The sequence below is a fragment of the Suricata suricatta genome, chromosome 16, assembly GCF_006229205.1.
Source record: "Suricata suricatta isolate VVHF042 chromosome 16, meerkat_22Aug2017_6uvM2_HiC, whole genome shotgun sequence".
NCBI lineage: Eukaryota > Metazoa > Chordata > Mammalia > Carnivora > Herpestidae > Suricata > Suricata suricatta.
The window spans coordinates 13,324,202-13,341,244 of NC_043715.1; the positions used below are offsets into that span (position 1 = coordinate 13,324,202).

Sequence of the window (17,043 nt, forward strand, 5' to 3'; positions counted from 1 at the left end):
ACTTGGTTACACATCTCCTGGGCACATGTGGGTGTCTCTGGGAAATAGTCCAACCGGAGGAACTGGCAGAATATGCACTACATGCATCTATGACTTCTCTGAACACTGTCATAGTGCTCTGCAAAATGGCTTTGCCAACTGACCCGCTCGTTGGCAGTACAGGAGAGCTGCTGCTCTTCAATAGCGCTTAGTGGGATTTTTTTTTAATTTGATGAATGTAAAATGGCATTACCAAAATTTGCATTTCTCTGGCACTTAGTGACACAGAACATCTTTCCCCACCCTTCCTTAAACACAGAAAAAGCAATTATAATTTCCTTGGTAAAGATCTCTAGTAGCACTTGGGTGGCTCAAGTCGGTTAAGCATCCAACTCTTGCTTTCAGTTCAGGTTATGATTTCACAGCTCAGGAGTTTGAGCCCCAGGTCATGCTCTGTGCTGTCAGCGTGGAGCCTGCTTGGGATTCTCTTTGTTCCTCTCTCTCTCTGTCCCTCTCTGGTTGCACGTGCTCTCTCGCTCGCAAAAGAAATATGTAAACTTAAAAAAAAGAACTCTCCATAAAAACAATACAACAAATACAAGGCCTTTACACTGAAAAATATTCCTGGAGCAAATAATTACTGAAATAAGGCACTCCTTGTTCTAGAACTGAGGCAGTACAAAGTTTTGGACTAGAGATGGGCAAACTTTTTCTGTAAAGATCTAAACATTTAATGAATGCTTTAGGCTTTAAAGATGTCTCTTATAACTACTAAATTATGCCACTGTAGCGCAAGAGCAGTACTATGCAAACAAATGAATGTGGGTATCTTCCAATCAAACTTTATTTATTGATTTATCACTGATATTTGAATTTCATATAACTTTCCTAAGTCAAAATAAATCTTCTTTTGATTTCTTTTTTTAACTCAACCATTAAAAAATGTGAAAACGGTGCACCTGGGTGGCTCAGTTGGTTGAGCAATCGATTTGGGCTCAGGTCATGATCTCACTGCTTCTGAGTTCGAGCCCCACATTGGGCTCTGTGCTGACAGCTCAGAGCCTGAAGCCTGCTTTGGATTCTGTGGGTCCCTCTCTCTCTGCCCCTCCCCTGCTCATGCTCTGTCTCTCTCTGTCAAGAATAAATAAATGTTACAGAAAAAAAAATTTTTCTTTAAATGTGAAAACTCTCCGTGGGGCTTATAAAAACAGGCACTGGGATGTGGTTTGCAACCTTTGCTTTAGGCTCTTCCTGATACTCGGTTTTGAACATGCTTGCCCACCCTCCTACTTTGTTATTTTGCAAAATGTCTCGTTATACTCCCTTAGGGAATCGCAAAGTGCTCTGCAATGCCTTCTGATGCCTGTCTCAGCTCTTAAGTGTTGCTAGCAAACTGAAAAAACAAAGCTGGTCTCAATGAACCTCACACTCCACGTTGCAGAGTGGCAGAGGAACACCACAGATGCCACTGTTCCTAGAAAGCTCTTAACTGCGAGCTACAAGAGAAAAAGCAGGAGGCTGGACAGAGAACTCACTGTTGGAACTGGCTCGGAGAGTCCGGAGGGAGAAGCCGCTGAGCGCCAGCTCTCTCAGCTGGTTCCGCTCACAGTGCAGCTGCTCCAAGCTGCACAAGGAGCTGAGATCTAAGTCGGCCAGGTGATTGTCCCGCAAATCCATGTGGGTGATGTATTTATTTCCCTCCAGATTTTCAATAACTATGGTTTTCAAATGGTTCATCCTTAAGAGAGACAGAAGGGAATTAGAAATAAATTCCATTAAATGTGCTTATCAAAAGAAAGAGGTATGATCCCTTTCTCCCTTTCCTAAAGAAGTAAATAATTTCACCACTTGCCTCATTTTGCAAGGTATTAATAACCACGGAGAGCTGTACCTTGAGTTCTTACTTTATAAACTAAGTCAGACAATCCAGACTTGCAAATACATATACAAATTAAATAAAGAGAGAGGGAAGAGGGATCATGCCTACAGTTACTTGAAAACTTACATCCAAATACTTAATAAAGTTAGGTAGGTAGGAAGAGGCACAGGAACAAGAAGATGAACAGAACCTTCTGGGCTAACAAGCAGCAAAGCAGTCGGAGTGTACCACGCAGAGAGCAAGAGGAGCAGCCACACTTTCGCCCGTTGCTCTGCCTGCTCTCTCTTGTGCTAAGATTCACATTACATTAATTAATAGAGAGAAAAATAATCTGTATCTATATGAAACATTTCAAGGGCTAATTATAAAAAATGGGTTCTTGGCTCTCTTCTATACAAGTACAGGATTTAATGTACATACCCATGTTCTCATTTTCTTGTATTTCAATACACTTTTATGTTACTATTCCTTTTTTTCTTTTTACGATTTATTGAGAGACACAGAGAATGAGCGGGGAGGGAAAAAGAGATAGGGAGACACAGAATCAGAAACAGGCTCCAGGTTCTGAACTGTCAGCACAGAGCCAGGTGCAGGGCTTGAACCCAGAAACCTTGAAATCATGACCTGAGGCAGTCAGATGCTTAACTGATTGAGCCACTCAGGTGCCCCTCTGTTACTACTTCTTTACAAGGGACATCAATGGCTTAGTATAAATGACAGAACACTTATACTATGTGTATGTGTGTCTTTTATGTGTATGTGTCTTTTATCAGCTTTCTTTAGGGAAATATTATAATCAGAAAATAAAACTCATAAAAAATTCATAGGAGAACTGTTAATATTTTAATTCTAACATAACATATATCAAGAAAAAACCCAATGATTCAAGAGAAAAATGGCCAAGTCTAAGAAAAATACAAATTACCAATAAGCATTCAAAACGATGCTCGGGGGCATCTGGGTGACTCAGTTAGGCATCCAACTTTGGCTCAGGTCACAATCTCACGGTCCGTGGATTCGAGCCCTGTGTCGGGCTCTGTGCTGACAGCTCAGAGCCTGGAGCCTGCTTCAGATTCTGTGTCTCCCTCTCTCTCTGCCCATCCCCTGCTCACATTCTGTCTTTCTCTCTCTCAAAAATAAACAAACATTAAAAAAAAAGGTTTTAAAAAAAGATGCTCAACTTGACTCATAAGTAAATAAACGCTGATTAAAACAAGGAATTACTATTTTCTCCCACTACACTGACAATAAGGAAACAGATTGCTAAGATCCAACATTGACAAGGATGTGTAGAAATGGGAATTCTCATAAAATGTTGCTGGGAGTGTAACTCAGAACCACGTTTGTCAAAGGTAATGTAAAAGCGTCTATCGTGTGGTACACCTACCTCACTCATCATCTCTCTGCTACTGAGTGAAAACTGAAGCTTTACTACAGCTTGGAAATGTTTTAGAGAAGTCTTTATAAAGAAAAAACGTAAAAGGCCATCAGAGGTCCATCCAGAAGAAGACATGGTGAAGAAGGGCCTCACCTTAAATCCACATGTTTGACATGGCTCATCCTGTTCAGCACCCCGAGGTTTAGGACTTCCAGGCGATTTCCTGCCATAACTATTTTATCTAACATAGTGAGTTTCTCATAAACCTCAGGAATATGACTAAAGTTGTTGAAGGAAATTCCCAGGGAAGAGAGCTGTTGCAGATTTCCCAATTCCTCAGGTAAAGTCGTCAGAAAGTTGCCATCAAGACAGAGGGTTTGAAGACTGTATGAAGAAAACAGAACAAGACTTTATGAAATGTTTTAATTGAAATGAAAAGAATGAGAAATACGTATTGCGACTCACATCACTAATTTATTATGAATCCAATAATGATAGAATACCCTATCTACAGAGACTCAGTAAAATACACATAACTGACATGGATGGTCACTCCAACATCAAAAATAGTCAGACTTTCTGCTACTGAAACTGAGGGACTGGGCACCTGGGTGGCTCAGTTGGTTAAGCCTCTGACTTTGGCTCAGGTCAGATCTCATGTTCATGGGTTCAAGCTCCCCATCAGGCTCTGTGCTGACAGCTAGCTCAGAGCCTGGAGCCTGCTTCAGATTCTGTGTCTCCTTCTCTCTCTGCCCCTCCCGCTCTCATGCTCTGTCTCTCTCTGTATCAAAAAATAAATAAAACATTAAAAAAAATAAATTACAAAAAAAAAAAAAAGAAACTGAGGGACTAACTAGTCACTGCTACAAGTAACTGCTGCGGACTAGAATCCTCATACTTACATGATTCATTTCACTCCAAGAGCTCATGGGACTACCTTCATTCCCAATGCCAAACAAACTCCTTACCCTGCAAGTAAAAAATGAGTCCAGCAAAAGTCAGATACTTACTTTAGTAGATTGCCAATCTGACTTGGTAGGTCATGAAATCCATTACAGGAGAGGTTGAGCTCGGTCAGGGTAGAAATCTCACATAACAATACAGGAAACAGTCCAAGTTTATTGTGGGACAAGTTCAGGCCCTTCAGCTGAGAAAATCTAAAAAGCAAAGGTACAAATTATGTTACTGAACAAAAAAGCCATCTAGTAAAAAAAAATTTTTTTATATTGATTTTTTTATTGATTTTTGAGAGAGAGAGAGAGAGAGAGAGAGAGGCAGGGAGAGAGGGAAACACAGAATCTGAAGCAGGCTCCAGGCTCTGAGCTGTCAGCACAGAGCCTGACACAAGGCTCGAACTCATGGACCATGAGATCATGACCTGAGCCGAGGTCAGACACTTAACCACCTGAGACACCCAGGTGCCCTAGCCATCATTTTAGATACCCACTGCAGAATTTGTTCCACAAGTATCTGTTGAGCACTCACTACCTGCCAAACACTGTACACAGCACAGACACTAAGACACCTAACACTGGTGCCATACAATGAAGGAAATCAGGTCTAGGGCAATGGGAGCTCTCTTTTCTCCTTAAGGAGAATAGGCAGAAAATTTTAAAGAAAAGCTCATATCAAAGTCATATTGATATGTTTAAAACCTCTTCCTTTATTAAATTTCTACATGCAACATATAAAACTTTGTAACAATTCATCAACTAACAGGAACAGCTAGTAAACATGCACATCACATCCCATTATAAGCAACCTCTTTTTACATATTGAAATTATGTTGGCTCAAATATCACTTGAAATGAATGGGCTACTTAGAGCTTTAAAATATGTATGTATTAATGGGGTTTTACTGAAACATCTGATAGAGAACATGAAATAGTAATTAAAAAAATTTTTTTAACATTTATTTTTGAGAGAGAGAGAAAGCATGAACAGGGAGGGTCAGAGAGAGAGAGGGACACACAGAATAAGAAGCAGGCTCCAGGCTCTGAGCTGTCAGCACAGGGCCCAACGCGGGGCTCGAACCCACAAACTGTGAGATCATGACCTGAGTCAAAGTCAGACGTTCAACCAACTGAGTCACCCAGGCACCCTGAAATAGTAATTTTTAATGCTTCTGTTTTGTTCCTAGAAGTAGAAGTATCTATCTTAACTAGAGCTAATATCATAAACTGGATCCAAAGGAATCACTCTGCTAATTCTACTTAGGAATATTATACTTATGATTATACTAGTGCAGGAGGGTAAGGCTGAGGTGGTGGTTCTTCATGGTAACAAACCGTATTACCTGCTTCCATATTTGAGTCACTGGACCCTCATTCTAATGCTGTCCTCTTCCAAATTTTCAGCTTCTGATTTCCAACTGCCCTGACCTTGAGTACAGACTGTTTCTTTGCATTGGTGCCTTGACTTCAGAATTCCTAATCCAGCCCTCAAATTAGATTAACCCTAAATTCATAGCAACTGAGCAGAAAATGTTGGTAAACATTAGAAACTCAAAATTACTGCTTGTATTGTTTTACATGCCAATGTAATTAAAAGTTATTATCTCATTATTAAATACAGGCTTAAACTTAAAAAGCTTTGTAAAACATATCAGATGAGATAAAAATACAGTGCTTTCTCAAAATTATTCTAGAAATATTATTAAATATGTAATTTTTTTAAGTAGGCCTCATGCCCAGCACAGAGCCCAACACAGGGCCCAAACCCATGATTCAGATCAAGACCCCAAGCCAAGATCAAGAGTTGAATGCATAACTGACTGAGCCATTCAGATGCCCCTAAAATACGTACTTTTGATGTGTATTGTCATTTTAATCACCATGTAATCTGAGCTCTTTAATTTCTAATTTCTCCCTTGCTCACAAGCCCAATTACCTATACCAAATATTTATTTAAAAATTTTTTAATGTTTTATTTATTTGTGAGAGTAAGAGCAAAAGCTGGGGAGGGACAAAGAGAAAGAAACAGAAGATCTAAAGCAGGGTTTGCACTGAGAGTAGCAAGCCCGATGTGGGGCTTGAATTCACACCGTGAGATCATGACTTGAGCTGATGTCGAACGCTCAACCAATTGAGCCACCCAAATATCTCTCTTCCATCCTTTTTCAATTTAATGTTTTTATTTTATTCTTGAGAGAGAAACAGAGTTTGAGCTGGGGAGGGGCAGAGAGAGATGGAGACAGAATCTGAAGCAGGCTCCAGGCTCTGAGCTGTCTGCGCAAAGTCCAACATGGTGCTTGAACTTATGGATCTGCGAGATCCTGACCCAAGTCAAAGTGGAGGCCCAACCGACTGAGCCACCCAGGCGCCTCTTTTTCAACCATTTTCATAGGGAGAAGGGAGGTAAGATGGGTGGATGGAGGGAATGGGGATATATTCAATAAAGATGGAAAATATATGGGCCATGGTCCCTAAGGCTTAGAAGCTAGTGTTAGCAGGCACACAGGAAAGATAAAAACCCCACACTGGGAATGGAATTCTTGATATTAGGCCTATTTCCTTCAAGTTACTTAAATTTGACACTTAGGTTTCAAAAACTTGCCATACACTCAATCTCTCAATTTACCTGGCTTCAGATCAGGTGTCACCACCAGTGACTTATATAACAAGATTGTCCAGCTCAGTGGCAGTGCACTGTTGCGTCCATAACAGAGTATTTGCATCTATCTCCTGTCTTATGGAAGGAAAGGGAGAGTATGGAAACTGCACAAATAGGGGTGCCTGGATGGCTCAGTAGGTTAAGCAACCAACTTTTGATTTTGGCTCAGGTCATGATCTCACAGTTCATGAGTTCAAGCCCTGTGTCAGGCTCTGCACTGACAGTGTGGAGCCTGCTTGGCATTCTCTCTGTGCCCCTTCCCCATTTGGGCGCATACATGCTCTCTCTCTCTCAAAACACATAAACTTTAAAAAAGAAGTATAAATAAAGCATAAATAAAAATGCTACTTCTCTTCAAAACAGAAAAATTTTGAATACATGTATGATGATAAGCATGCTCACCTTTAGTTAGGTACAGATGACTAAGACAGTGATCACGAATCAGTGTGAATAAGTGAGCCTGACAACCTCTTCTCCACATACCTGTAGAGAGTGTCAAGGCCCCCTGGTCTGTCCAGCTGCATGAAGTTGTGTCTCAAGTTGAGGTAGGTAATATCTTGACTGTAGAAGAGATGCTCAGGGACCTCCTCAAGGCTGTAACACGAGAGGTCAACGGTGCTGATTCGCTGGGACACCACCTGAATGGGGTCAAGGAGAAGAGCCATCTGAGCTACAGCAGCGAACGTCTCTCACCCAGCAAAGGAAGGAATGCCATTTATACAAAAAGGTGCTAATTTTAACAATGGGAAAGAAAAAAAGGTAATGAGATCCAATTACTCATTTACAAAAACCAGTTCGTTTCTCCTTTTTCTTAAAAACCATTATGCTGCTTGAAACACACGATGGTGCAAGCTGTAAAGTGTCTATAAGTAAAAGATAAAAAAAAATCTTAAAGGGGAAAAGTTAACATTTCATGCAAGAAGTTAAGATGACTCAAAAGAACTATACAAAACTTCAGCAGGCTGTGTGATATGGCAAGCCATGGCGTTTTGTGCCCACATGGGCTCTGCTACTTACCAGTGCAGTGTCTTCATCTGTTGTGAGGATAAAATACACTATCTCAGCAAACAGCATGCTGCTTAGTACGCAAAAGGTGCTCAAAAGTATTTATTAACTTCTCTTTATAAGGTCAAAAGAATGGAATAACTACTTAAAACTTAGTTTTATTCAGAACAAATTTTATTACCACTACAAGAGAAGTATCAAAAATTCAGTAAAACCAAAACAAGTTTTTTTATTTCTATAATAGTCTGCTAATAAAAGACTGCTTGTAAAAACTGGTCTAAAAACCAAAGTATCACTGAAAAAGTCATTCATGTTTTATGGCATCTCATTATACTAAGACAATACTTTATGCAACTATTTAGCTCCACAAAGAAAAATGTGCTAAAATTCTGCAAAGATAGCTAGGAGAACAAGAAAATTTGGAAACTGCAACACAATTTTAGAGCACTGCGTCTTTAAAGATTAAAAAGCAAAGTTTATGCTGAAAAGCTAATTATCCTCAGTATAACAAAACAATGGTTTGTAACAGCATCAGAGGTCATGTCCCATAATAAGTTCAAATTTAAAGCACTAGGTGAGGAATTAGGGGATGGCTCCGTCTATCCCTGACCACAGTGGTTGAGGGAAAGTGATTTGAACCCCATTGTGTCTCAATTCTTCTCACGGAGATAGTCTAAAGGTAAAATGCACCAGGAAACATATTTGAAAGCATTTTGTACTATGCAAATACAAACAAGTTAAGGACCTGGTGAAATCCCATTATTTCATTTATTATAAACTTAGAGGATCCTAAAGGAAGATAACCTCAGAATTATAATTCACTCTCTTGCGAATGAGTTCAGCTTCAAGATACATTTCTATTGGGCTTTTACATTCTTATCGCCACATCAAGACATTTGACAGCTTATCACCTTAGACGCTTGTCGCTGCCATCTCTGGCACTCAGCCAACGTCTCAAAGCTGACATGATAGGTCTGAGCCTGGGCTCCGGCGGAGCTGAATGCAAGGGAGTGCTGCCGTCGCTTCACTTCTTCCACCTGAGGAGGAGGGGGCAAACCAGGACCAGGACAAAAAAAAAATCCTAGTCAGAGAGCAAATTACAATAACAAGAAAAATAAGTCAATTTTTAAAAATGGGGCAAAAAGATCTGACTAGACGTTTCTCCAGAGACTGAGAAATGGCCAGTAACAACATGAAATGTTCAACATCATGAGTTACTAGATAAATGCAAATCAAAATCAAAAGATACCACATCACATCCACTAGGAGGGCTAAAGTTAAGAAGAGAAAATAACACGTGTTGGGTAACAAGTATTATCAAGTTCTGTGGAAAAACTGGATCCTTCGCATACTGCAGTGGGAACGCAAAATGGTGCAGCCACTCTGGAAAACAGTCAGACAATCCCTCAAAAGGCTGGACATAGAGTTACCATGAGGCCCAGAAATTCCACTCCCACGTATATACTCAAAAGAACTGAAAACATACATCCATATAAAAACTTATACATGAATTAGAGCAGCACTATTCATAAGAGCCCAAAAGGAGAAACAACCTAAATGTCCATCCATCAACGGGTAAGTGTATAAACACTGAATGTGGTATATTTCAAACAGTGGAATATCATTTAGCCATAAACAGAAGATACTGCTGCACACTACAACACATAGGAACCTTGAAAAGATTATGTGAGTGAAAGGCAGTCACAACCATATGTTGTATGATTCCTTTTATATGAAGTCTTCAGAATCAACAAATCTGTGCAGACGGAAAGTATGGATTAGTAGGTGGCCAGGGCTGGGGAAGGAATGGAGAGATGATGGCTAAGTAGTGCAGGGTTTCTGTTCAGGGTCATATGGTGATGGTCACAAAACTGCAAATACACTAAAAGCAAATTGTATGGTACATGAATTACATCTCAATAAAGCTGTTTTAAAAAAGCAAAGGAATAACTTATTTAGCAAGAATGCTAAAGGAATAGGATTCAGGGACGTAATCAAAAGTAAATTTATTAATTTTTCTTTAAGCCACAACACAGTCTCAATTTGGTAATTAAATATTAGTTGAATGAGTACATTCTACTGTTCTGCGTGTTGCAACAAGCAGAGGAGAAAACAACAAAGCCCTCAACGGAGTTTAGACTTGAGAAAGGACAAACATTCTAAGACCAAAATGGCAACATAATATAGCATAGCGTGATATAATATATAAGGTATAATATCAAGAAAAATAAAGCAGGAGAAAAGTTTGGAGGACAGGGTGGGTGGTGTGAGTTATGAACGGGGCAGTAATGGAAGAGCTCGCTGAGATCACATGTGAACAAAGACTCTAACAGGGTCAAGGCATGAAAACTTCCTGGGGGAGGAACATTCCACGCACAGCAAGAGCAAGTACAGGTGCCTGGGATGCAAGAAAGCATGCCGTGTTTCAGAACAGGAGTCTCTAGACCCACATGATAAGAGCCAGTGCTTCCACTGCAAAGGTAAGACAGTTCCACCCCTTCTCCTATCCTGGGGCACAACGGAGGTAGCTACCTGTTGCAAAGGGTGCGCTGGCCTGCTTTTTGCACTCTACTTCCTTACCTACTAAGTACTGGGCTAGATGCCATTTTTTACCGTCTCCAGGGCTGAAGTAGATAGGAAGGACAGGTAAGATAAAAGCCCAAAAGTTCTTACTAGACAAGCAGTCTCCAGACCTAGCAGATTTTAAAGGGAGGCTTTTCCTCAATGGGGCCTTTTAAGGATTATTTTGGTTACCTTCCTACACCTGCCAAGCCAAAGAGATCCCTTGACCTGGCTAATAATGTTATTCTAGTAGTTGACTATGCCCTCCTCAGACATGAATGAATCTAGTGGTCCATTTATAGCCAGGCAAACCTATTTGCCCTATCTGCCCATCTAGGTGGCCCTACTAGACAAGATCTAAGAGAATCCACCCACGCATCCATTCATCCACCTATTCACCCACTGGCTCTTGCTTTCTCTCAACCCCTCTGGGTCAAATACTAAAAAACCCAAGGAGCACACGATGATCCCAATCCATGAGGCAGCCTCTTGAGCTACCTGGCTGCTTTGGTGACTCATCTCTTGTCCTCAAGACTCCTTGGTCAGAAGGCAGGACACCAGTCCACTACGTCTCCCTTACTGTAGGGGATCCATATCAAGCTCTTGAGTCCTGTTGAAAACTCTTTCACCAGGGTTGAGGAAAGAGGGAGAAATCGTCCCTGCTCCCATCTGGGGTGGTAATAAGGATTCACTGCACAACAGCAGTTCTCTTCAAAGCAATTCTCCCCCAAAACTCTGACAACCCAACTCACATAGCTTTGAAGAAGATAAAGACTTTATAGTTATAGGAACCACTTACATCTTTGTCTGACATGTCACTTTGATATGTCATAGCTACTGAATCTTGGTGAGTCAGCTGGGAACTTCCAAATTATACTCGTAAATCATTAGGTTTCTGGTGCCAAGTAAAGACTGAATCCAATGGCAGAAACACAAAAATACTTTAAGCAAAAAAGAATCATATTAAAAAGATCCCAATAAAATTAAACAGTATTCATAACATTCAATTGCAATGATCACAATAGGACTGCTTTTTATTCATAATAAATCAAGGCAAGTGAATGAGTCTGTGTCAAAATAAAGGATCTTAGTGAAATTAAGAAGACTTATTAATGACTGTTTCAGAACAATCTTTTAAATATTTTATTACAGGATATATGACACAAAACAATATACTCATATAATGTCAAATACTGAGAAACGATTGTAAATCTCCCACTGAAGTTAATTTGTCAACTTCTCTGAGTAATTATGTTAATTTTTGCATTATGTAGGTTGAGACTACATCATAACATATGTACAACTTCAGAATTATTATATTCATGATGAAATATTCCTTTCATCCTTGTGGAGTGAGCCTCTTTATACCTACTAATGCTTTTGCACTAAAGTCTTTTTTTTGGATATTAGTTTTACTGAGGTATAATTTTCATAAAATTTGTGATTTCTTTTTTTACTTCACAGATTCTAAGTGAATAATTTGATAAGCTTTTATAAATGAATATAGTTGTGTAGGCCCATCACCCTCAATACTTCCCTTTGTGGTTTTCTGTAATCAATCCCCTCTTCTCCGTACCATGGCAACTGCTGATCTGTCTTCTATCACTATAGTTGTCTTTTTTAGAATTTCACATGATAGAATCATACAATAAACAGACTTTTCCCCCCTGGCTTCTTTCACTTAAAATAAGGCTTTTGAGTCTGATCCTTGTTTTGGTATATACCACATACCACATTTCCTCATCAATCCACCAGTAGTCCATGAACATTTGGCTTGTTTCTAGTTTTGACAATTATGAATAACGCTGTGCCAACATTCAGTTCAAGTCTTTGTAAAGATATGTGTTCACTTCCCAACACCTGTGAGAAATGCTGGGTCATCTGACATACACATGTTTAAGTTTACAAGAAATGAAAAACTGTCTTCCAAAGGGACTGCACTCCTACCAATGACATAAATAAGCATCCCAGTTGCTCCTCATCTTGCTAAATTTGGTACTCATCACTCTTTTGATTTTAGTCATTCTAGTGGTGTGTAGTATCTCACTGTGATATTAATTTGCATTTCCCTAATGACTAATGATGGTGAGAATCTTTTTATGCGTCTATTTGCCATTTTATATCTTCACTGGTAAAGGATCTGCTCAAATCTTTTGCTTAGTTTTTTACGAGGTTATTTGCCTTTCTCTCCCTGTGTTGTAAAAGTTCTTTATAAAATAAACAAGTGACCTCCCCAAAAAATCTGTGATGTAAATAAACCAGTTTTATGCTTAAATTAGCCTGAGTAGGTTTCTTCTGGATAAATCTAAAAACTCTAACAACCTTGTAATGCAATCTTTAAAAACAAATTTTTAATTTAATTTTTTAGTTTTAAATTCTCATTTAATTTTTAATGTTTGTTTATTTTACATTAAAAATTTTTTTAATTTACATCCAAGTTAGTTAGAATACAGTGCTATAATGATTTCAGGAACAGAATCCAGTGATTCATTCCCTACACATAACACCCAGTGCTCATCCCAACAAGTGTCTTCCACAATGCCCCTCACCCATTTAGCCCACAACCCCTTCCACAACCCTACAACAATCCTCAGTTTGCCCTTTGTATTTAAGAGTCTCCTATGTTTTGTTCCCCTCCCTGTTTTTTTATTATTTTGGCTTCCCTTCCATTATGTTCTTCTGTTTTATATTTTAAATTCCTCATATGACTGAAGTCATATGTGATATTTGTCTTTCTCTGACTGGCTAATCTGCTTAGCATAATACCCTCTAGTTCCATCCATGCAGTTGGAAATGGCAAGATTTCATTCTTTTTGACTGCCAAGTAATACACACACACACACACACACACACACACACACACACACACCACATCCTCTTTATCATTTACCCACCAATGGACACTTGGGCTCTTTTCATACTTAGGCTACTGTCAATAGCACTGCTATAAACACTGGGGTGCACATGCTTCTTCAAAACAGCACACATGTATCCCTTGATTACAGTGAAATTGCCCCTTTTTTAAATTTAAAATTTTTATTTTTTAATTTTAATTTGAGAGAGGGAGAGTGTAAGCAGGGAAGAGGGTAGATGGTGAGAGGAAATCTTAAGCAGATTCCATGCTCGGCACAGAGCCCAACAGAGGACTTCATCCCATGACCCTGGGATCACAACCTGAGCCAAAATCAAGAGTCAGATGCTTAACCAACTGAGCCACCCAAATGCCTCCACAATGCAATCTCTACAAATGCTCATACTGGCTTCTTTAAAATGATGTGGGGAAGGGCAGTTGGCTGGCTCAGTTAGTAGAACATGCAACTCTTAATCTCGGGGTCCTGAGTTCAAGCCCATGTTGGGTGTGGAAATTACCTAAATAAATGAATGAATCTTCCAAAAAAATAAAATAAAAATAAAAAGATGTGAGGAAAGTGCTGAAAAGCATATTGTGATTTTAATGAAGAAGATCAAAGGAATATTAATTCAATTTTTATGAGTCTTACCTTTCCCCCAACCAAAGGCAAAATGTGCATCTTTCCAGTTTGACAATCCTTTACTGAGGAAACAATGAGGCAGGTACCACAGAGAACAACAAGGCGTTCAGCCCACTTATGCAACTGGGTCTTCCCCTTGCGTACATTATAGATACCAGACAGAAGAATTCGATCCAGATGATCCATCTGGCATGGTTTTTCTGAAAAGAAAACAGAACTTCAGAAGTCACAATTAAACTAGTTTAAGATTACTGTAAGGGAAAAAGAAAGAATTGTGTGTCAATATTCAGCAGCCTTCTTTACAGATTTAAGTTACTAAGCAATATAAGTATTACAAAATAAGATCTTAGTCATAAAATGTTACCCATTACTGAAGTTATACAATGAGAGTATTGTGAATTTTGAGCTAGGAGCAAGATTTTATTTTGGAAGCCATTATTAATTTTTCTAACATAGTCCTATTTCCCATGTACACAAAGAAAGGCAATATGGCAAAGTGACTAAGATCATAAACCTGGGGGCCAGACATGTAAACCTGAGTTCAAATCCTGGTTCTACCACTTACTTTGTTTCCTTGAACTAGTTAATTTCACTACGATTAACTTTCCTCATTTATACAGTTTGGATCCTAATACTACTTACCTTTAGAATTTCGTTATAAAAAATTTAAGATAATTCATGTAAAGTACAGAGCATAGTTTTAGGCAACAAAAGAAGTACTGAGTAAATGACAGCCACTACTGTTGTAATTAGTCTATTCCAGAAGGAAAAAGTCAGTAACTGTGGGAACATTCTACTTCTGTACACATTGGTCCATTTTCCTGCTCTTTGGGCAGAAAAGCTAATGGCTGATATTTCAATCAACTATCCCAGTCATGGAAGCAGAAACTCATATCATACAAGATCTTTCTTTTTTAGTACGCTCTCTCCCCACAGAAATCTTTGTTAAGGCTGAGATATAGTGAACAAAACAGCATATTATGACAGCAGACAGGTTCTTGATTAAAGCACAGCTAAAATAGACAAGTAACTCTACACAAGAATGAACAAGACCAGCACTCTGGGCGTCTGGGTGGCTCAGTCCGTTGAGCGTCTGGCTTTGGCTCAGGTCATGATTTCACAGTTCATGGGTTCGAGCCCCGCATTGGGCTCTGTGCTGACAGCTAGCTCACGTCTGGAGCCTGCTTCGAATTCTGTATCTCCCTCTCTCTCTGACCCTCCCCTGCTCGCGCTGCCTCTCTCCGCCTCTCAAAAATAAATAAACATTAAAAAAAAATTTTAAGTGTAAATGACAAAAAAGAACATATACATAAATGGACTACATCAAAAAAACAAGAACAAAAACAAAACAAAAAACTGTTGTACTTCTATAAACACCATCAAGAAAGTAAAAAGATGACTCACAAAACAGTAAGGAATATTTGCAAGTTGTATACCAAATAAGAGACTTGTATCCAGAACAAAACTGTTACAATTCTGCAATAAAGACGAATAGTGCAACTAAAAAATAGGCAAAGAATTTGAATAGGTATTATTTCAGAGAAGATATATAAAAGGCCAACAAGAGCATAAAAAGATGCTCAATCTCATTAGTTACTAGATAAATGCAAATCAAAACCACAATGAGACACCAGTTCATCAAAACAACAAACACTACTAAGTGTTGCCAAGGATGTAAACAAACATTGCTGATGTGATGATACAATGGTGCAGCCACTTTTTAAACAGTCTGGTAGTTCCTCAAAAGCTTAAACATAGAGGGCCTCATATGATCTAGGAATTCCACTCCTACAGCTTTATCCAAGAGCACCGAAATCATACGTCTACGCAAAAAATTACACCCAAATGTTTGTTAAAAAAATAGCCAAGGGGCACCTGGGTGGCTCAGTCGGTTGAGCGACCGGCTTCGGCTCAGGTCATGATCTCACAGTTCGTGGGTTCGAGCCCCGCGTCGGGCTCTGTGCTGACAGCTGGCTCAGAGCCTGGAGCTTGCTTCGGATTCTGTGTCTCCCTCTCTCTCTGACCCTCCCCTGCTCACGCTGTCTCTCAAAAATAAATAAAAGACATAAAAAAAATATTTTAAAAAAAAGCCAAAAAGTAGAAATGACCAAAAAAATGTCATCAACTGATGAATGCATAAACAAAATGTGGCATCATCTATACAATGGAACATTGGCCATAAAAAGAAATGAAGTACTGATACATACTGCAACATGGATGAGCACTAAAAACATTATGCTAAGTTAAAGATGCCAGCCACAAAAAGCCAAGTATATAATGATTCCACTTATATGAATTGTTTAGAATAGGCAAAACAGGGGCGCCTGGGTGGCTCAGTTGGTTAAGTCTCCAACTTCAGCTCAGGTCAGATCTCACGTTCGTGGGTTTGAGCCCCGAGTCAGGCTCTGTACTGACAGCTAGCTCAGAGTCTGGAGCCTGCTTCCAGTTCTGTGTCTCCTTCTCTCTCTGCCCCTCCCCCTCTCATGCTCTGTCTCTCTCTGCATCAAAAATAAATAAAACATTTTAAAAAAATTTAGAATAGGCAAAACATAAAGACAGAAAGTAGATTCGTGGTTGCTTGGTGTGCTGGGAGCTGGGAATGGAGAATAACTGCTGATGAATATAGGGTCTCATTTTATGGGATGAAAACATTCTAAAATTAGTCTGTGGTGATGGCCGCTAAAAAGCACTGTATTGTACACTTTGAAAGGGTGAATTATATGGTATGTGAATTATATCTCAATAAAACTTTTTAAAAATCTCATTATTCACCCCAAACATGCTAACTGATTTTAGATTCCTCATCCTGGTTAACAGTATCACCTACTACAAAGTTGGCTCAATTATGTAAAAATGGGACTTTATAATACTTTACCATGCTTCCAAATTCCCTAATAGTCTTTTTTTTTTTTTTTAATGTTTTATTTATTTTTGATACAGAGAGAGACAGAGCATGAGAGGGGGAGTGGCAGAGAGAGAAGGAGACACAGAACCGGAAGCAGGCTCCAGGCTCTGAGCCAGCTACCAGCACAGAGCCTGACGTGGGGCTCGAACCCACGAACGTGAGATCTGACCTGAGCTGAAGTCGGAGGCATAACCGACTGAGCCACCCAGGCGCCCCCCTAATAGTCTTTTTA

The 17,043-nt window shown here is 39.4% G+C and overlaps 1 protein-coding gene across 1 annotated transcript in view; it reads right to left on the reverse strand.

Moving 5' to 3' along the window:
- The window catches only part of PHLPP2 (PH domain and leucine rich repeat protein phosphatase 2), a 66,916-nt gene that overhangs the window by 27,366 nt on the left and 22,507 nt on the right, over nucleotides 1-17,043 (reverse strand). Inside the window, exons 3-8 of the mRNA XM_029925815.1 lie at nucleotides 13,916-14,106; nucleotides 8,765-8,890; nucleotides 7,332-7,486; nucleotides 4,247-4,393; nucleotides 3,390-3,620; nucleotides 1,515-1,717 (exon numbers count right to left, since the gene is read on the reverse strand). Of these exons, the coding sequence (XP_029781675.1) occupies nucleotides 1,515-1,717; nucleotides 3,390-3,620; nucleotides 4,247-4,393; nucleotides 7,332-7,486; nucleotides 8,765-8,890; nucleotides 13,916-14,106 (1,053 nt within the window). The remainder of the gene's footprint in view (nucleotides 1-1,514; nucleotides 1,718-3,389; nucleotides 3,621-4,246; nucleotides 4,394-7,331; nucleotides 7,487-8,764; nucleotides 8,891-13,915; nucleotides 14,107-17,043) is intronic.